The following is a 21,941-nucleotide window of genomic DNA, read 5'->3' on the forward strand; positions in this document are numbered from 1 at the left end:
TTTTAATTACCCGAAATTTGAAAGAAAACGGCAAGAAACGAAGGCAAGAAAATCCATAGAATAAAATGCATTAAATTAAAGCGGCGTCCAGCCTGACTCGTCTAATTATTTGACAGAACAAACTGAGAAATTTTTGTTGTCTTGCAGAGAAAAATCGCAAAAAAATGATTAAAGGTTAAAGTAGCTTGCGAGAAGTTTCATTTCTCATCCAAAACTGGAATTACGCAGTAAAAAAAAAAAAAATAAATAAATAAATAAAAAAGTAAGTCGATAGTCATAAGTAATTTGCCATGCACACAGCGTCGGCTAGATCAAAGCTAGCCACTCCTATTGTGAGCTGCCATATAAGGCTAAGTGCATAAGCATAATACGTAAAATATAGAAATTATTCGCCTCTCACCTACGTCAAGGGTTGAGGGTCGATGCACTTTGATTTGTGGCTGTTTACAAAAAGGCAAAATGGACGAAAAAGGCGAATTTCCTTCGCCGTTGCACGACGCTTTAGCGGGTTTGATTGCGATATTACTAGTGCTTGCTCCAATAGAGCAAATCCTAACGCTAAAAATTCTTCTACGAGTCGACAACCGTCGAAAAAGGCTGACACCGTATATTATCAACCTGGTGGCGGCAAACGTGTTGTTTGTGTTTTTCAACTTCCCGTTGTCAGTCGCCTCGAACTTATCTCGCAGATATGTGTCTGGCAAACCAGTTTGTATATTTCTCGGTTACATTTCGAGCGCTTCCGTGCTTGTAACGTTCGCCACATTTGCGGCTTGTACAGGCATCGTATATTACGCAACAAACGAATTAACAACAGCCCCACGCGCCGTGAAGAGACGCAAGGACATTATAATCATTCTTGGAATCTGGTTGCTCGCCTTTGCCATATTATCCCCAATGATTGCGTTTTGGAGACAGGAAACATTCCAACCCGGTACCACTGGATGTACCCCCGTGCGCACGCTGCAAACTCCCGGAGACATCGCTTACTTCGTGATCCTAACGGTTGTCGCGTTTTCAACACCAATTGGCATTAGCTTCGTCTACAGCATCAAAACGTATTTGTATTTTGCCCAGATCAAGCCGTTCCAGATGTCCTTTCTTCAGCAACAAAAATATCGGGAATACAAAAATGTCTCCAAGATGATAATAGTTTCAGTAGTGGTTTTCGTTATCTGCTGGACGCCTTTTGCAATTGTGGGCCTGTTGTCGGTGTTTGGATACACACCGAGTCCTGAATTAAGAGCAATTCCCTATCTGCTTCCCAAAACAAGTGTGCTCTACAACCCCATTATTTACGCCATATTTAATGCCAAGTAAGTCAAACATATATTAACCTGCGATCAGGCGTTGTTTCTTTCGCGGCGGTAGTTGACCCTTCCGCCGCGAGAAAAATAACGCCTGATGGCAGGTTAATCATGAATTTTTCTATTTTCTATCTCTCAGAACTGTTTAACTGGCTGTATTCTACAGTACAGCCCTCATCCCTCAGGCTTAATGACTTAAAATGTTATACGCTCAATGAAAAGCGTGCAATCCATAAACATGATAAATCGAACTGAAAACAAAAGGGTCCGTATCTTTAACCATACCTCAGGGCAGAGAGTTTTAAAGCGAAAAACCTTTATTTATTCACGATATTCTTGTGATAAACTCCTTTTTCTATAAGAATATTGTTTTTCCGGCCCAGGCTGAATATTTTTATTTTTCTGCCGATGCTAGGCTGAAATATTCTTGTGAATATTCTTATATCGTAGCTTATGACGTTTGTGCTGTATACCATACATATGTATTACATGTATCGTTCATCGAACTGTCATTAGCAACGAATATTTGGCTAATGTTGGTTTTTATCATTTTATTGGCTAGTTTTGCCGTTGAGAAAAAGGACGAATTTTACATGGTTTAGTTAAAAACATATAATTGTATTGTATTTTCAAATTGCCAACACACAAAATTGTATTCTATTCAAAATCCCAGCCTCCGGTTTATTCCTAAAATATTCTTTATTAAAATTTCGCAAATTTCAGCCCTGATTTTCTTAATAATAAATTCTTATAGAAAAAAAAAGATTGTACAACGATTCTTTTGATAAAATGCTCGGAACCGTTAATTGCTTGTCGAGTGTCGGGCGGACAGTAAGCCAAATTTATGCACTGCGTAATGGTATGTTTAATGATTTCAATTTTTATTTTAGGTATAAAGCATATTAGTCAAAAAAAGAAAGGATAAGACTAACGAATACTTGAGAATTATCGGATGGAAATAGTGGATAAGAATGGAAAAGTATTTCGCTTCAACCCCAGATTGCACAGCTAAATAAATATTTAAAACCCTTACATAACGTTAGTGGCGGTACCGCTGATGACGTAAGAATGATGACGTAAGCTGATGAAGTAAGCAAATTGTATCTCATTAAAAGAAATGTGTCACGGATTTAAGCCAAATTTAGGCTTAGCAAATGGCCACCAAATTCGGTGTAATATAGAAATTACCGCTAAAAACAGTAAAGCAACATTTCAATAACACAGCAAATACAAAAGAAGGTACGGATGGACAAAGGTGATGAAGATGATTGAAACGGATTACGTTATGGGCTTTTGAAATACTCAGTTGGGCTGAACAGTTTTCAAAGTTAATCTCGTTTGCTTGTAATTTTAAATTATAACGTCCGGGAGACATATTGATTCGCACTAAAGCTCTGGTTTTGTCATTTAGATCCATATAGATTTAATTTCTTCGTAAACATTATAAGTTTCATAGCGAGTATTTGGAAAAATTTTATAAAATAAAAAGTTTACTAGTAAGCCGTGACTCAGTCCTTTTAACTTTAATATTTAATTCTTCACTGAATCATTCAACTATATATTACCATCTCCCTGTGGTTACTGACTAGTTCTTTTCTTTTTGTTGTAGGTTTAGAGCCGCTGTTGTAAGCCTGTTTCGCTGTAGCAGCTGTCGGAAGACGCAAATCAGTGACTCGTACCCAAACCACGCAGGACTGCATCATGTGAACCTGCCTCGCGAGATGGTGCCCAGATCCCCTGTAGTGGGCTTTGCTAAAGATACACGTCGTGTGGACATAAATGAAGAGCAGTCCGTATCCTATGATAGCTTGTTTGGTGTACCGCGTTACATAGAGAAATTGACCACTGTTGCATCAGGACTTAAGATTTACTCACTTGAGGAATGCTAAACGATAATGAACGATAATGCTAATTTAATTTATACACGATAATGCTAATTATCCTTTGAAGGAAAAATTTGTAAGCATTTTCATGCAATTTAGCTGCAACATAAGTATCTAAATAACAGCTAAAGGCCAAAATTAATTTTGTTGAATAACAGAGGTTTCTTTTACTATAAAGAACAATCTAAAGATACCGTTAACGTCATGTTTATTGACGAGCTTTTAATGTTGAATAATCCGAAAGTTGAAGCTTCGTCTGAACTTCATCGGAAATCTTCGGCAATTTTTTTTAATCTTCGGAAAAGTTTGAAAAATGTTCGGAAACGTTCGTATGGCCTTCAAACAACACTCGGACAATCTTCGCAAATCTTCGGTCTAGAAATTGCAAAAAGTTGCTGGAAAGGAAAAAGTTGCCCTAACTGTAAAGTTGCTCAAACGTTTTCAAGCATCTTTGGGATAGAACGAATTCGAATCTCTTGAATTCAGTTGTTTTTTGGACTCAAACTCTTTTCATGACTGGCTACTGTAACCTGCAGTTAAATTCTAGAATTTAAAGCTTTCATAAGCTTAAAGGGACAGTAACACGAGAAATCTTCGAAGTTCTTGTGTGTACTGTGCTAGAATTATTAGTTGCATTTAAGCAACAAAAGAAAGGCATAGACTTGTCAGTTCCGAGATGTAAAGGAACAGCAATCAATGGTTTTTATGTCATTTTTTTTCGATTTACAATTGAAACTTGAAAACGTAGACCCGACGTTTGTAAGCCAATTAAAACTCAGGAATTGCAATATACAATGGCTAGTTTTTAATAACCACCGTTAGTAAATACGCTATACGGACCTACAATTCTAAACAAAAAAAAAAAGGTCGCAGGTAACTGATATGAATATGCTTTTATAAAACTATTTCTTAGTCACAGTTGGTTTTAACATGCTAGAAAATGACTCGTCATTGAAGAAAGCAATATAATATTTTAAAGAAATAATAGCGCTCTCCATTTTGCACAAGGATTCTCTTTGTCGAGCTCAAGGTTGTGCTTGTGTTGTATGTCCGAAATAATTAAATGTAAAGTGTTCTATTTAATTAAAATATATTTAAAGTAAACAAAATTACGACGCAGTCAATAAAAATTATTTGAGGACTATTTAATCTAAGAGTCTGTATTTGTGTCCATGAAATGCCGATATTTAGTCACTTGTGCAGGTGGGACAGCTATTAAATTAAGCACTCGGCGCAGTGTTACAAAAAGCGTTTTTCTTAAACGAAGTGTTCATTTTACTGGCTGAACACTACTTGAAGACATGCTTCCCTTTATCATCTTTTTGGTGGCCTTCTTGGCACCATCGATCTCTGAAGGTAAGAATAACTAGAGGAAAGGAAATCATTTTTGCAAACGTATCTATTAGCAACTGGTAATTTAATTTTTAAAATTTTTAACACAATCTGAAGATACGATTTCTCTTCGGGCATGTTGTTAATATTTAGAAAAAAATAAGTGCTTAATTGCGTTTATCTAAATCGTCCAAGGCGCAGTTATGAAAAGGCCACTTGTTTCCAAGAATTTTTTCTGTTTCATTTAAATCTGTAAGGTTCCTCTTCGCTCAAGTCATTTGTACAGATTTGGTATTTTTGACTAGTCTGCATTTCTGGCCATATCTCAAGAAACCTCAACTTCGCCGAGTTATTGTTAAAGGGACACTGTCACCAGTTTCACTTCAAAAACTCAAGAGCCTAAAGACATATGGAAACTACGAATAGTGGTCCAATTTTGTTAAAAAATCACCATGCGAGTGTTCTAAAGCGAAAAACAAGTCATATTATTGTGATGCAATCAGGAACTTAAGATCTCACAGATCTCAACTAGTAAAGTGAGGATGATTTTGTTTTAAGTTTGGATCTTGTGGACTGTATAAACACCTAAAAATTATATCCCCATCTTGATGAACTAGGTGAATTTAATGTACGAAAAGACCTATTTGCCAATTATACTACTTTAAACCAAAAAGCACTAAAATTCCCGTACAGTGTCCCTTTAAAATAAATCAGGTTAATTAGAAGCCAAAAATGAAAAAAGGTCATGTTTAATTTTTGTACCACTTTTATTGTTTCTTCATTTATTCACTTTTGTGCTCGTTTTTCCAATTATTTATTTGCTCCTATATTTTAGCTTGTGGAATACGACCCTTTGGGACCCGTATTCGTGGGGGTAAAGAAGCGGCCCCTCATTCATGGCCCTGGCAGGCGTCTCTTCGTTTCAATGGCAAGCATACATGTGGTGCTTCACTCATCACTCCAGAATGGCTGGTCACTGCTACGCATTGTGTCAGAAATAACCCTGATCCCAAGCAATACAAAATCGTTTTAGGTAAAATATTAATATCACTTTCACTGTAGTTACACCTTTAATAAATAAGAAAGATAAGGCCTAGTGGCCCAATCAGACCGAAGCCTATCCCGTTTATTTCCATAGTGTGAAGCGTCTAGGAGTATTTCTACTCCTCCCTGGATGGGATGTTAGTCCATCACAGGGTTATCCTTTTAGTTTTAAATTCGCCGGTATCCAATAGTGTGCCACTTGGCAAAGAGAGCCACTGTGAGGGTTATTTCTTGTCCAAAAACACAACACAGTGACCCCGGCCGGGGACGTAAACCCGGCCTACTCGGCCACTGAGCTTTCCTTTTATAGTTTAAAGACACTAGAAAAAATGCACACTTTAAACTAGAGAAAGGGCAAAAGAACAATACAACGAACTGCAAATGGTATAAAAGCGAACAAATAAAAAAACTGAAAGGCTGACCGTACGGTAGAGGGATCGAACTTGTATCTTTTCTTCCAATATTTCGTCAGGCACGGCCTGACTTCATCAGGGAATGAACAACTAAATAAAAATCGTTACAATTAATAAACGTAAAGCGTCTGGCGGATCGGGCCTAAGGTCAGATTGAGTCTCCAGATTAGGGGTACCTGAAATAAATTGGAACATAACAACTTTAATTTGTAAGGGGTACCATACATTTTAAGATTGACATTAATCGTTATAACATGAGAGTTGAAAAAGAAACGGATTCTAAACGTAGACAATATATTGTATAATTACATCCCTGAATGATGTTATTCGCTTTTTCCCTAGATCCATGTAAATTTTATTTGGAATACGAAAAATAAAAACCAATCTGATCAGACACACCCCGGATAGATTTTCCACAAATCTTGTGTTTTGTTTTGGCTTGTAACCCAGAGAATTAATAAGGAAAAATAAAAAAGAACGAATTCTCAAACAAGTCTGTTCCAAGCTCGCCCCCAACCCTTTAGCTTTCCACGGTTGCATCAAGTCCTGACTTTGGCGTTCGCCACTTATCGTATTATGATTATTTGAAAACCATTTGTTATTCCCACTAGCTTTTCTATACAATAATTTTTATACACTATGCTAATTTTGTTAATTTTATTTTTCAATCTTTATTAAAACACAGGAGCTCATGAGAGGAAAAATGATGGAGAGGAATACGACATTTCTAAAGTGATCATGTACCCAGTAACTGACTTCAGTGATTGGTTTAGTCTAAAGCATGACGTAGCAGTATTGAAGTTGTCTCGGCCTGCTAAACTGGGCAGGAAAGTGAACACAATCTGCCTGCCACCTCACGGGTCACGTGTCAAACTCGGAACAAAGTGTTTTGTTACAGGTAAAGCAAGTTAAACATCTCACGCCGAAAAGTTCTTTTAATAAATGCCAAAATTTTTTAAATGACACGAAACGATACGACTCTAAGTTTGCTATCTAATCTGTTTGTTCAACAATAAAGTTAAATTAAACACCGTTTTTAATTAAAAAAAAACTTACAAGTGACGGGTTTGTAAGATGTGAGAGCAAACTGATAGAATTCTAATTCAATTGGGGAGTTTGTTTTACGCTCGAACACACTGTCCTCAAACTTCCAGATCTAGCAATTATATACTTCTCCCCTTCCCCCCTAGGTTTAACTGAGAAAAACATTTTAGTAGTCGGACAAAATTACAAATGAAACGTTTTTAAAGTTAAAGGAACTAAACAGCCATGAAGGAGATGGATTTGAAAAACCGTGCAGTTTCAAGACACCGAGTGTATGGTCCACCATAATTCTTTTGATGGCAGAACCTCACACTGAGTTCTTGTACGCGCTTAAATTATATCTTCAGTTTTACGTGCTTAAGTCTGTTATTCGGCGAAAACGAAAGAATACGGAATAGATAAATTCAGAACAAATTTCTAAAGCAGTGTTTGTGGAACTAATCTTTATTCTCAATACCTTCGTCAGTCTGTGAAGTTTGTAAACTTCCAAAGTTTTCGTACAGTCTTTTACCTGCTTTTACTTTCGCGGTGAATGACTCCGGCCACAATTTGCTAGATTTCCACATCAAAGAACTTTAAAATCGTTGAATACATTTTATACCGTGACAGTTTGCCTTTTTCCTTTCCTTTCTTATGACTTCATAGCTTTAAAAGAACTTTTAAACGTTTTTGTCGCGTCGATTTGTGGATTTTGTGTGTGGAGCTGAACCTGTGATTTATTCTTTTGATTGGTTTACCGCGTCATTCGATGAACTTGTTGAGAATAAAACATTTGATCACGAAAAATAAAACAGATTCGTATTTCTTTGAAGAACGTTTTCTATAGCTATTTCATAAAAGCAATAAACCACACTTTCTAGGGCTTTACTGGCGTAATAAAGCCACTTGGGATGTTGGGAGAACACTCGAAAAGCTTGTAAATCACTTGCCTGCGGCTCGCGATTTACAAGCTTTTCTCGTGTTCTCCCAACATCCCGCGTGGCTTTATTACGCCAGTAAAGCCCTAGAAAGTGTGGTCCATTGCTTAAATAATAACTGGACAGCCAATTGCAAAAGGCAATAATAAACCGCAAAGAAAGAAGGATTGTTAAGAGTATAATTCGGAGAAGGTTTATAAAAGACGAGCTTGTAAAATTCGAAAGAGTTTGTTCTTAAAAATAATAACAATTAGTCGGCTCTAAATGAAGACTAAGCCACAGCAACAGTTTGACATACCCACTGTTTTAGAATTGCTTCAGTTCAACGAAACCAGAAGCAATATCTGGCAAGCTTAATATATTATTAACGCTTTCATTTAACAACACAGGGTGGGGTAGAACACGACCCATTATCGGCGTAACTGCGTCACGCCTGAAACAAGCCGAAGCTCCGCTGGCTACCTACGATGACTGCAGGCGTAAAAACGGCGAAGGGGTGTATGACAATTCTATGGTCTGTGTGGGAGGCAAGGGAAGCAGTGTTTGTAACGGAGACAGTGGTGGGCCCTTATCGTGCTTGGAAAATGGGCGCTGGGTCCTTCGTGGCGCGGCCTCGTGGGTAACCGGGTATATCTGCCCCAAAAGGAAGTACGGCGTGTATGCACGAGTGAGCTCCTACGTAAATTGGATCAATCAGCAAATTCAGGGATATTGAGAGGATTATTAAGCTGGTAAGAAAAAAAGGAACGAAATTGATTTTCAAAAAGTGTGTTGTTTCTGTTCTCCGCGATTGTTCAAGCTAACATTGATTCTGTCTTCTTTGCGTCTGCGTGTATGTGTTTGCATAAAGTGCGTTTCTAAGCCCTGTTCTTTAATTTGTTGTGATTTAACAACCCATCGGTTATTTTTTAAAATAACGAATTGCTAAGATTTCATCCGTAAAAAATAAACTGTTTGATTAATTTATACTTATGATCATTATTATGAAGACAGGCCAGTCTGGGATTTAAAAAAAATATATCGTGAGCTTGATGAAAAATGTCAGTACAGAGTATGAAAAATTACACCAATATTTCGCCTTAAAAGTGAAATATTTTTGTCTGAAGTAGGTAAACCTTTTAAAGTAAGGCACCACCACAAAAAGCCCGAGAGTATTTCCCACTCCCCTCTCCCCGGGTAATGCTGTAAGTCTGTTTCGTCTTGTAGAGCAGGTTTCAATTGAGTGTCGTAAAACCAAAACCAAAGTAATTACTCTGGCCAATCACAAAGGACACAGACAAACCAGGGAACCAATCAAAACTCCAAGCAAATTCATGTAGCCGGCACGAAGCGCGGGAAAACGTGGAGGAGCGAGTCACGATTGGTTTTGGTTTTAGTTCTGATTGGCTGAGAAAGTGGCGCGAGATTTTTAAGCCAATCACTAAGCGTAGTAATGCAAAACCAAAGCAAACACAATTAACTTTCGACACTCAAGTGAAAACCGCTCTATGTATTCTTTTTCAGGATCCACCTTGAGGGAATTGTGGTCTACAAATGATGTTACAGTTGCTGAAAACTGAGAGGTTCAGTTGGTAACTGAAAAAGAAATGTAATTAAAAAGGGTTTTTAATTGAAATGCTCAGTCATTTGTGGTGTGCTTTCTTGTTAGCTGTACTTAACAATTGGTTCATGCTTTATGGTGTACAGCTGTACTTTCGAGTTATGGTGCACGTGGGAAGTTTGGGGTTAGATGAAGCGTACGAGGCGATAGCTGAGAGCAACTCTAGCTTCATGAGTGCTCTCCAAACTTCCCAACTACACCATAACGTTAACCTGATAGTACCCAGCTAAAAGCATGAACCAATTGTTTTATAACATTGCTTGTAGAAATTTACATCAAAACCCACGCAATAAAAATAATTTTCAAGCGAAGCGCTATACTCAAGCTACCAGCGTGCACTATTGGATTATTGGATTATGTGCAAACCCGTATCGGGGGGGGGGGGGGTCACGTATACTGAATCTGATTGCACGGCTCTGCATGCATGCTATGGCCTTCACTCCCTTACATTTTATAAGAGGATGCAAGTAAATCAAATCACTGTGCATGTTCGCTAGCTCTGACTGATGTTCGTTATCCTTGAAACAAATGTTGAAACGTAACTCGTTGAGTCCTCGTTCCCCATATTCCCCATATTATAAAATAGTTTGTATAACTATTAATAGTTAGTCTTTATATTAGTCAGCTTTAAGCTTAAAGGTTTTCTTCTGTTCATTTTATCGTTGGTGCGTTTTTTAGCTGTCAGGGTTGCAGAGTGCACATCTAAAATATTTCAAAGCTACTCAGAAACTAAATAAAAACATTTTAAAATACTTTTGACGATAGTTGTTTTTCAACAATATTTATTTCTCTTAAAAGGTTTTTTTTTTCCAACTACAATGCTGTAGAGACATAACTTTCCTGATGTCGCTCGCTTTCCTGACTCTGAAATAAAGAAAATAACAGATAAATCAGTTTGGTATTTTTACGATGATTTTCTTCTAAACCGACCATCACTCTAGCAAAACGTTCACTACCGAGCCCGGGCTTTCTTTAGTTGATACCTACAGGCATAAAAAGCTGGGCTTTCTAACGAAAAGTTTCTGTGCTTTGCTAAACTGGATTGTTCTTGAAAGACTTTATGCTGGACTGATTAGATCATTAGTTCACAGATGGAAAAAATATTTCTCTGTAATTGTCTACTCATTTGGAAATCATTATGAGTAAACCAACAAGTTTGGCAAATAGGAAATTACATTCATAACTCACAAACAATATGCGCGCTTAGTGATTGAATTAAAACTCTCGCGCCACTTTCTCAGCCAATCAGAAGTAAGACCAAAACAAATCGTGCAGGACTAGCTCGCGCACGTTTTTCCGCGCTTCGTGCCGGCTACATGTATTTACTTCGAGTTTTGATTGGTTTACTGGATTTTCCATGTTTTTTGATTGGCTAGGGTGATAACATTGGTTTGGTTTTTGACACTAAATTGAAATCGGATTAATCGGAGTATTAAGTGGAATCATGAGCTCGGCGGAATCGGAGTCGGAAGAATCAGAACGTTTCCATTTTCTTCCGATTCCGCTTATGACTCCGTCACTTATGATCCAGTGAAAACTAGATTGTAGAAGCAAAAGTAGAAGAACAAACTAATCACGATGCTAGCTGTCAGGCTTTTCGAATACTTCTTTTCTGCTTGCAACTCAGACAATAACGTTTTCATCTAAATTAAGCGGAGATGAGAAGTCTGATTACGACTCCGTCAGTTTGATTTTCACTAGATCGTAATCTGCGCATATGATTACCACTCAAACTCCGACTTCGTCGCTAGTTAAAACCATCCTTAGATGATTTGATATTTCTTTGCAAATTAACCAATTTTCAGTTGGATGTACTAGTACTATACTTACAGCATCTCCCGCAAGTCTTTTTGCAGTAAGGGACGAATGACCCATATTTACAATGATGCTTGTACCGCTCACACCATGATGTTCCCGACTCGTCTTTGCAATCTGAGTATGACAAAAACAACATACCTTGTAAAATTCATTAACTATTCATGAGGGTGCAAACCAATCCCAGCACTGTATTCAGATCACAGTACACAACTATAAACCCCAATACAAATTAAACAATAGAATTAACTTTTGATACAGACTCCTGCTCAGCTAATTGGTATTCATTAACTTTTGATACAGATCTCTACTGATTCGCATAACAAAACTTTGCATTCAATTTATTGTTTTCATTTCACAAGTAGAATAAAATATTCGCATCCGATCTGTATGGCCGTTTACAATGGCTCGCCTATCGGCTCGCCATTGTAAACGCCCATACAGATCTCCGGCTCATATTATATTTACTACGTAAAATCTCGGTTATAAGCCCTGAGTCTATACAACTTCGTACGTGGTTTTTAGATGGGCTTATAAACGGAACGGGGGGAGTCTTAAAAGCTGAATTAAAATAAAAAATAAAACAAAAAACGTTTCGTAATAAGCTCATAATACATGATCGAAATACATTTTCTGATTATCTGGGTTTGAATTAAGCTTTAAAAACTCGTAATAAATCAAAGTCATTTCAATATTTGGAACGATATTGGGAGAAGAGGGCATATAATCTGAGATATTTTTTTTTTTGTCTAAAGGTAGATTATTGGGCCTATAACCGGGGGTTATAAGCGGGGGGGGGGGGGGAGCTTATAACAGGGATTTTACTGTGTTATCAACAAAAGAGTTTTGACGTGGAGCAGTGTAAGACATATTTTATCAGAACATCATATCTATGGATAAATAAATAAATAATAATTCAAGGAAGTGAATGTGGAAGAAGAAGCTGTCGGGTTAAAATTTCTACCTGGTATATCTTAGATCCGTTGCTAACTGAAACAAAAATGAAAAGGAAACAAACAAACAAACAAAAAAACCAACAAACAGAAAAGCTTTTTCTTTGTGAAAAGGGCATTTGCCTGATACATTGGTTTTCACAGATAAAAAAAAAAGCCTAAACACTAGGTTATTCGGTTTAGTATTAGGTTTGATTACTTACTTTCACCGCCGCCATCACCACCATCTCCTCCATCTTAAAAGAGAAAAAAATGCATGTACCACAAGGGTTGATGGGCTATGGTAATTAACTTTTTTACGTCTATGAAATGAGCTGGTTTGGAAAAGAGAATCCGCGCGCGCAGGAGAACAGGCAGTCAAAAAGAACGAAAGCTAGCGTTACGGTACAATTGGGGGGCAATCGTCCACAAACGGCAAAATTTTACAACGGAAGTACAGTCCGACCTCTATTAAGCGGCCAACCTTTATTAAGCGGCCACTTTTCAAAGTCCCGAGGGTGGCCGCTTAATAGAGGTCGGACTGTATCTATACATTACCGTCTTTTTACCGCCAAAACAAGCCACAAGTGCACTTTCCGAACTAGTATGCAAGCATAAATTAAAACAAAATGCAAAATACATGACTTCGAACTTGCTTTTTTTCACGTCTATAACCAAAAATATTTACACAAACTATCTCACGCACCTTGTATTTGCTCATTGATCCAGTTAATGTATGAACTAACACGAGCGTACACAGAATACGTGTGGCCCGGGCACGTTTTGCTAGTCACCCATGAGGCCGCTCCCCGAAGGACCCACCGACCACCCTCCATACATGACAAGGGCCCACCACTGTCTCCCATGCAGACACTGCTTCCTTCGCCTCCCACACAGAGCATGGAGCTTTCATGTACTGTTCCTCCATTTTTCTGCCGACACTGGTCGTAACTCACCACAGGAGCAGAGGATTGTTTTAGTCGAGGAGCAAGTTTGTGAAGGTCATTTGGATCGATTCTACCCCATCCTAATCACACAAAGGAAAAACAAAAGTAAAATTAAATATTTTATACTGCAGGGGTAAGTGAACTCACTTGAGTGGCAGAAATCAATTTTTAATATATCTACGAGGAGGGTTTGGTTTTTGAAGTTGATTTCCAGTCCGTACCGCACACTCTCGGGGTTTGTTTGATACGTTACACTTCGTTGATAGCGTACATGAAGTTTGTCTGATATGCTACATTTTGTTGATATCGTACATGAAGTTTTTTAGTCCACCATTACGAGTCGTATCGTTCACATGCGTTCACGAATGCTCAATGAGCTGAAACATTGGTTTGGAATAACGTTGAGCTTCTTCTACTCGTTAAGCATTATCATTGTTTTGCAAGGATATCTGGCGCTGATAATGAAGGAAAAGGTAAGTTTGTCCCCTAATTTTTATTTTGGTTAGTAAACATTCCTTCGAGTGAGACTCACAAAAACATTACAGGCGAAATTGCGCACCTTGTTTACCTCCCTTTTGTGTTAACTCGAATGAAATTTTATATCCGCGCTAAATTCTTGGACAAAAAATTGCTTCTATTTCATGTCTATTTTTACGCTTCCGAAAGCTTCCCGAGCAAACACAAAATGCAAAAGATGTGGATATGGTAATTTTGTAATTTTATTCCACGGGCATTTGTAGACAGACCAATGCATTGCAAAATAGTGAATTTTACCAAACAGCGCTTTTGCATGTGAAATACGATGGAACACTGCGGAGCCTGTTCATAAATATTTCGCACATTTTCGGTGTAACTCGTCGCACTTCGTGCATACAGTTTTTATAAATGCATACCAATGAGCAGAACCTTTCTCCTTCTACCTTCAGAGAATGCTTTTTAGACCAAAAAATTCCCATTGTTAAAACACAATAAAAAAACAATGAATTCATACAACTGATTTTTTGAGAGAGTCGCACTGTTTTGGATCAACATTTTTTTGACACAGGAAAAAGTTCGGGTGATCAACGTTCGGACAATTTATATAACGGCATACCAATCACCTGTTATGTAACACGTTGCTCCCAGACTGACACGTGACCCATGTGACGGCAAGCAGATGGTTCCGATTTTCTCGCCAATAGTTGCTGGACGCGACAATTTCAACACTGCTACGTCATGACGCAGATGCAACATGCTGAATCCAGGATGTTTGATGACGCGGGAAACATAAAAGCGCTCTCCGTCCTCCCCGGTTCTGCTATGAGCTCCTGTAGAAAACATACCAATAATAATATTTCATTAAAAGAAAAATAAATATAACGGACGGAGATTGTAAAAAAAGTAAAATGTTCACCGATATTTATTTCTTAGGCGTCCTTCAGTTACGATATCGTCGGTCCGTCCGTAATGTAGGTAAGGTTTGGTAAAACTTTATTTAAACACGATCATAATTAAAGCTAAAAGCTTTCGTTTGTTTCACTTTGTTTGTTCGTTCGTTCGTTCAATCGTTCGTTATTTCGTTCGCTCGTTCGTTCGTTCGTTAATCGTTGGTTTGTTCGTTCTTTCAATCGTTCGTTCAACCTTTAGTTATTTCGTTCAATCGTTCGTTCGTTCGTTCGTTCGTTCGTTCTTTCGTTTGTTCGTTCGAAAATCGTTCGTTCGTTCGTTCGTTCCTTTCTTCCTTCCCTCGTTCCTTCCTTCCTTCCTTTGTTCATTCTTTCCTTCATTTATCCAGGATTTCATCTTACCTAAAAGCAGTGAATATCGATAAGGGTCGTCACTTCCATCAACGCAATGTGCGGCGGATACAACCCAATTTTGGTTGATAAGGGAGGCGCCACAAATGTGCCCTCCATTAAATTGAAGAGAAACTTGCCAGGGCCATGAATGACGGGGTGCTTCTTCGCCTCCCACAATACGGGACCCAAAGGGCTTCTTTCCGCATGCTGTTGAACGAAATTAAAAATAATTGTTATTTTACTTTTTCTTGCCAGTTAGATGTACAAATGTAAAAATAGTTTTTGTAAGCAGAAAACAATGTAGAACATGCTGGGCCAACTGGTGTTGCCTATAGAAAAGGCTACCAAGTAGTAGGGTTATTCTTTTTTTCACCGTTTTAGTTCAATTTGCTGAGCTGAAAAGCAATGAAGATAATACGCATATCGGAGCAAGTAAATTGCACTTGTTAAAACGGTTCATGCATGGTAAATGAAAAATCCTTCAATTCCGTTTTTTCACATTCAAATTTAGAAAAAATGATAATTACTTTATGTAAACTGCTGTTATTACAATCATGCTGTAAACATAATGTCTAAGTCATAAAAAATGTGGATTCAAGAATTACCTTCTGTAAGCGATGGCGTTAAAACGCACACCAACAAGCTGAGAGCAAAAAACATCTTGGTAGTTATATGACCAAATACATTCACGTTGTTCTTTTATGTTGCCTCTCCCCGCTCCTTCCTAATCAGCTGTGTTTGACCCAACCTTAAAACGAAGAAATCCAATATCTTCTTGTATCAACAGATTTTTTGTATCAGTTATGAAAAACTCGTTAACGATGGATCATTTTTTGTGAGTGTGACATTTAAATGTTTCCAAATGGTATACTGGATTTAATCACCTGGTTCGTCTGTGTTTTCTTCGTTCTTTTCATTCGTACATGCTGACTTGTTGTTGTAGAAAACTGTTTAAATACACTTTTATAATTGGTAGTATACAAGCTTAAATTTTTGTCGTTTTTTAATGAGAGGGGTGAATAGGGGTACGCAATTCCGCCGATCCGTACTATTTCTGCCAAATCCATCAATCCGCCACTGTTTTCGTTGAAATCCGAATCCGCACTACTTGAAAACTTTGTCTGGTATAGTTTTACTGCAACGAAATGTAGATGTCGTTTTTATGCCAATTTTTCAGGAAGTTTTGTTCCATTGCTTATTTTTGCGACAATTTCGCCAACATACTGACAATGACCGACCAAAGTGATACAAACTTTGTTTAGTATCCACGATCGGAACATTCTGACAAAAAGAGTCCGTCACAAAAATCCCCAATCCGTTTGCTTTTTATGAGCAAATCCGTCGATCCACGAACCTATTCACGCACCCCCTCTTTAATCTGGGCAGTAACTAGTGTTGTTCGAATTGAACTTAATATGCCATCCCATAATACGCAACCCGCCTCAAGTCTTCTAGCTGAAGGCCTGGCAAAACGAGAAAACATGCTACCAGAAACATGTGCAGTCCATAATTGTTTAACACGAAAAGGTTTCAGGCGCTGTAGCAGAAGCACATTTTGCTTCTTAGAAAAAAAAAATTGACCCTGGAAATAATGCTTCCCGTGTGGAAAAACTGGAAAAAACTCGGGTAAAAACATGCGGGCGCTACGGATTTTTCTGGAAACATGTTTCCTCGTTTTGCCAGGCCTTAAGGTACGTGATGTTAGCGTTTAATAAGCCGCAATTTTACTTTTGTAAATTGTATTTGTTGGCTTCGAGCGGCCTTTCGAAAAAAAAAAAAGATAATTATATCCATTCAGCTGTGGCGCCTGAATTTTTGTTAACTCAGTATATTCCACAATCTAAAAATGAGATTCAAATATTTGTTTAGCTGGAAAATTACGTTAGATTGAATGAAACGAATCGATCGTTTGAAATCAAAAGTGAAATCAACAACAACCGTCGACCGAGGATTGATGATCCTGGAAATATATCATTATATTATTAGGTTGAATAAGATGGCATAATTATTGCCCAAATGATCATGATTTGAGTTGGTAGAAGCTGGTAAAGATGTCAAGCCGCATTGCTCCTGTTTTGTATTTTCTTTTTACTAATTAATTTTTTGTTCTCTCCCCAACAAAACTTAAAACCCCCCGCCTTATAGAGAGTCGAGGAAACGTGACACCACAAATTTTAAGATGACAACGAATACACGTCCTGTTTTAAGTCGCTTACTTCAGCAAAACCTATAAAGTGGAACAAAAATAATATCAGAAATTCGGCACGTTTGTTCATTACAAACGGTAATACTGTAAGTAGAAAACTACTTCTTCGGTGCTCATACGCAGAAAAGTAATACGTTAAAGCGAATTTTTTTTGGTAAGTTTGGTATTCTAAACGCGCTGACTTACTATGCTATATGTCGATACTAAGTTATGAAGTATTATTTACTAAAAAAAAACTTTTTGTGCGTGTCCGTTGGCGGTTTCAAAGTGTCCGTTGTCCGTCTTAGAGAGGTGTCCGTCTTACAGAGAGTTTTGTTACAGTAAAATGGCTGAAAAACGGCAGGGACCATCACCAGGTGTCCGTCTTATGGAGGTGTCCATCTTATAGAGGTGTCCGTTAAGAGAGAGTTGACTGTAGTGCACAAAAACATATTCAGGGGAGCGGTTGCCTAATAGTTAGTGTGCATGATGGACTCTGGATCGAGCGGCCCGCGCTCAAGCTTAAGGCCGGGGTTACTGTGCTGTGTTCTTGGGCAAGCCACTTCAGTACTCTCACTTATAAATGGGTACTGGCTTATTTAATGCTAGGGTAACCCTTCGATGGACTTTCATTCCATCCAGGGACTCATATAGTCCTTCATGCTACTTCAACCAGCCAACAACTAAAAGACACTTAATAGGTTTTTGACGATAGTTGTCTTTCAACAATATTTATTTCCCTTAAAAGGTTTTTCATCTCATACAAGGCTTTAGAGACACTTCTTCTTTGGTGTTGCTGACTTCAGTGACTCTGAAATATATAACATTACAGAAAAATCAGTTTAACTTTTTTACGATAATAATCAATCTCCTAAACCGACGATCATAATTGTAAAGCTGTTACAAATATCTTGGAGTATGAGGCGCTGGCTAGCAAAAGGAGCATTTCTGTGCTTTGAGCTCACGGATAGACTGGTCTTTGTTATTGGACTACCCAATAGCGAAGCGCGCGAGTGACGTCATGACTCAGACAAGACTCAGACAAACAAACCGAAATGGTGGACGATTTTTCTAAAACTTTTCTAAAACAGCCGGCGTTCCTAAAGCACTTTCATAAAACGAAACCTTCGCGTATATTCGCCTTCTATTTCCCTTAAAACACGCTGATGTTTTCTGAGCCTCGTGGCGGTTATATTAATTTGCATTCTATTTTTAGACTCCGCGCGCTTCGCTATAAAAAGGCAACCTTGTGATTAAGATTAAGTCAATTATTGTGGTTAATGGGAAGTTTCATTCATAAATTAAACAATCATATGCTGACTATTCAGATTGCACGGAGAGAATGTGAAACGGTGTCGAACACGTGGACTGCAGCTGTCTGAGAGAGACACTAAGGCAGAAATTTTTAATTTGATCGATGTACTACTAATAAAAGATGAAATTTTAACTTACAGCATTTTCTGCAAGTCTTTCTGCATTTTTGGTAGAAATACGGGTTTCCGCAATGACTCTGGTATCGCTGGCACCACGATGTTTGAGACTCGTCTTGGCAATCTGTATATATGGCAAAAACAACCTCTTGTGATGAAATAAATACATAATCAAGTGGAAAGTTAATTAAATTAATGTTAAGTAATGTCTACATCAGCTATGTTTCACTTTCCATCAGTTTTTAAAAATCAGTCGTTATCAACGGAAGAGTTCTTTCTTGTAGCAGTGTAAGATATAATTGAGGGCTTTATAATTTCAATTTACATGAACTGAACACGTGTATGGATTCAAAAATTAAAAAAAACCTAAGAAGTGAATAGGCCGTGTGTTTATGAAAGAAGTAACTGTCGGGTTTAAGGGTCCCTGCCGATATATCGAATAACTTAGTTAATGAATCTTAGATCTATCACTAAATGAAAAGAAAAAAAAAGAATTGATTGGAAGAAAAGAATTGAAAGAAGGAAAGCGTTGTCTTTGTGAATACGTTTTCAAAAAGCCAGGGCAGTCACTTGAATATGTGTTTAGAAATGACCCTTAAAGATCAACTATAAAACAGTTTGATCACTTACCTCCACCGCCACCGCCACCTCCGCCAACACCTCCTCCACCTTACGAGAAAAAAAAAACATATGTTACAGGGATTCTATACTAAGTTCTTAACTCAGTGTAAGGTGAAATGAACTGGTTTCGGACAGTGAATCCGCAGCAAAACAGCCACGAGAAGAGTTTTGAGAAGGGTCAATCAGAAAAAAAAAGAAATCTTTAAGGTACAATTGAGAAAACAAACTTACAAAGACAAAATTTTAGAATTGAATAGTCATTTGATTTTTCTCGCACTATTGGTGTCATAACACCGTCTTGTTATGATGATGATGATGATAAAGATGATGATGATAGTCATTTTTATCTCGATCTTAAAAGCCCTGACCTGTCTATTGCTTGGTTAAAAGGCAGGAATTATTGGTACTGATGTTGTCGAAATTACTTGTAAAGTATCTGTCAATGAAACACGTCTTGAAATTTTTTTGTCGCTTGCTTGTCTGACCACAAATATTACCCAATCTATCTCACACACCTATTTGCTCATTGATCCAGTTAATGTAAGAGCTGACACGAGCGTACACAGAATATGTGTTCCCCGGGCACGTTTTACTAGTCACCCACGAGGCCGCTCCACGAAGGACCCACCGACCACCCTCATTACATGACAAGGGCCCACCACTGTCCCCATTACAGACGCTGCTTCCTCTTCCTCCAACACAGAGCATGGAGCTTTCATGTACTGAATTTCCATTGGTTCGCTGACACTGTCTGTGACTCGCTACTGGAGCAGAGGCTTGTTTTAGGCGAGGAGCAAGCTTAAAATTGTCCTTTGGATCGATTCTTCCCCATCCTGGTTACAGAAAGAAAAAATAGTAAATATAAATACTTTGTACTGGGCGAGTGAGTGTATTCGCTTGAATAGCAGACACATGCGGTATCAAAGAAGGAAAGGACCACGACAGAAAAAAAACACCTTACCAAAATCAATTTTCTCTACATTTTCACTAAAAGCTTTTTTTTATCTTGCTTTTAATTCATGTTTTACATACCCGGTCAAATTATTTGACCAAAACTTTTGGTAAATCTTAGGCGAGTGTTGTAAGAATGTGAAGACAGACATTTGCGCTTAGTTTGGTTTGATTCATTGGCAAAGTTTAACAAATTTTCAAATCACTTTTTTGATGATCCAATATAACGGTGCCTTTCTGGGTGCAAGAGGGTTTTTTTGTAATATAACTGAATACGAACTAACCTGTTACGTAACACGTTGCTCTTTGACTGACACGTGACCCGTGTGACGGAAGGCAGATGGTACCGATTTTCCCGCCAATAGTTGCTGGACGCGACAATTTCAACACTGCTACGTCATGACGCAGATGGGACATGCTAAATCCAGGATGTTTGATGACGCGGGAAACTCGAACCACCTCTCCGTCTTCACCGGTTCTGCTATGAGCTCCTGTTTAGGAAAATATATCAACAATAATATTTTATTAAAAGAAAGGATAAAATAACGGAGATTGTAGAAAAAATATTTAAATGAAATGTTACTGGGAATTATATATTGCGCTTCTTTTCGTTCGTTCATTTGTTCGTTCGTTCCTTCGTTCGTTCGTTCGTTCGTTCGTTCGTTCGTTCGTTCTTTTGTTCGTTCGTTCGTTCGTTCGTTCGTTCCTTTCTTTGTTCGTTCGTTCGCTTTTTCATTTATCCACGACTTCAACTTACCTAAAAGCAGTGAATATCGATTAGGGTCACTGCTTCGATCAACGCAATGTGCTGCAGATACGACCCAGTCTTGGTTTACAAGGGAGGCGCCGCAAATGTGGCTTCCGTGAACACGAAGGGACACCTGCCAGGGCCATGAATGACGGGGTGCTTCTTCGCCTCCCACAATTCGGGCTCCAAAGGGCTTTCTTCCGCATGCTGTTAAATGAAAAATAATTGTTACCTCTCTTATCGTTTTCCTAGATATATAAACGTAGATAATTTCTGTTAGTAGAAAACAATACACAAAATGATGGGCAAGTTAGTGTTCCCTAGAAAAGGGTACTGAGTGGAAGGGTCGTTCTTTTAGCGGATTTTTGCGCCGTTTTCAATTTTCTCAAAAACCAATGCATTCAATTTTGGCACCGTTTCCAATTTTCTCAAAAACCAATGTAGTTCAATTTTGGCACCGTTTCCAATTTTCCTAAAAACCAATGCATTCAATTTTCTCAAAAACCAACGTACGAGATACGTATATTACAACAAGAAAAATACATTCCTTAAAACGATGCAAGGCAAATGATAAATCCTTTAACGCATTTTTTAACATTCAAAATAAGAGAAAGTAAGAATTTAACTTCCTTAAAAACTGGATCCTTGCTGTAGATTAAACTCATATTATTACAAAGCATAGATAACATAATCCTTAAGCGAAAAAACACAGATTGGATTTTGTACTTACCTTCTATTAGCGATGGCGTTAAAACGCACACCAACAAGCTGAGAGCGAAAAACATCTTGGATGTGATATGACCATAAACAGTCAAGTCGTGTTCTCTTATGTTGCCTTCCCTCACTCTTTCTTAGTCAGCTGTGTTTGACCCGCCCTTTAGACGAATGAATTCATTAACTTCTTGTATCAACAGATTTTTAAAATCAGTTATGAAAAATTCTGAAACGATCGATCATTTTTTGTGCGTCTGACATTAAAATCTTTTCAAATGGT

At 38.0% G+C, this 21,941-nt stretch overlaps 4 protein-coding genes across 4 annotated transcripts; 2 read left to right on the forward strand and 2 right to left on the reverse strand.

Moving 5' to 3' along the window:
* Positions 1-459: 459 nt before the first annotated feature.
* On the forward strand, positions 460-1,320 carry LOC144664319 (melanopsin-like). Its single transcript, XM_078525421.1, has one exon. The coding sequence runs from the start codon at positions 460-462 to the stop codon at positions 1,318-1,320; it is 861 nt and encodes a 286-aa protein (XP_078381547.1).
* Positions 1,321-4,491: 3,171 nt separating this feature from the next.
* Positions 4,492-9,539, forward strand: LOC144664321 (chymotrypsinogen A-like). The gene is made up of 5 exons (XM_078525422.1): positions 4,492-4,546; positions 5,343-5,555; positions 6,665-6,877; positions 8,330-8,671; positions 9,444-9,539. The coding sequence occupies exons 1-4, from the start codon at positions 4,492-4,494 to the stop codon at positions 8,653-8,655; spliced, it is 807 nt and encodes a 268-aa protein (XP_078381548.1). The 3' UTR covers positions 8,656-8,671; positions 9,444-9,539.
* Positions 9,540-10,305: 766 nt separating this feature from the next.
* LOC144662098 (chymotrypsinogen B-like) lies at positions 10,306-15,763 on the reverse strand. The gene is made up of 7 exons (XM_078522841.1): positions 15,618-15,763; positions 15,022-15,219; positions 14,335-14,541; positions 12,994-13,314; positions 12,512-12,544; positions 11,371-11,472; positions 10,306-10,404 (listed from the first exon to the last, which is right to left on the reverse strand). Coding segments are annotated over exons 1-7 (918 nt in total). The 5' UTR covers positions 15,673-15,763; the 3' UTR covers positions 10,306-10,402.
* Positions 15,764-17,895: 2,132 nt separating this feature from the next.
* On the reverse strand, positions 17,896-21,813 carry LOC144662097 (chymotrypsin-like protease CTRL-1). The gene is made up of 7 exons (XM_078522840.1): positions 21,678-21,813; positions 20,957-21,154; positions 20,484-20,690; positions 19,764-20,081; positions 19,258-19,296; positions 18,650-18,751; positions 17,896-18,008 (listed from the first exon to the last, which is right to left on the reverse strand). Coding segments are annotated over exons 1-7 (921 nt in total). The 5' UTR covers positions 21,733-21,813; the 3' UTR covers positions 17,896-18,006.
* Positions 21,814-21,941: the final 128 nt, after the last annotated feature.

The sequence above is a fragment of the Oculina patagonica genome, chromosome 8 (assembly GCF_052425735.1).
Source record: "Oculina patagonica isolate OP01 chromosome 8, crgOcupat, whole genome shotgun sequence".
NCBI classification, from domain to species: domain Eukaryota; kingdom Metazoa; phylum Cnidaria; class Anthozoa; order Scleractinia; family Oculinidae; genus Oculina; species Oculina patagonica.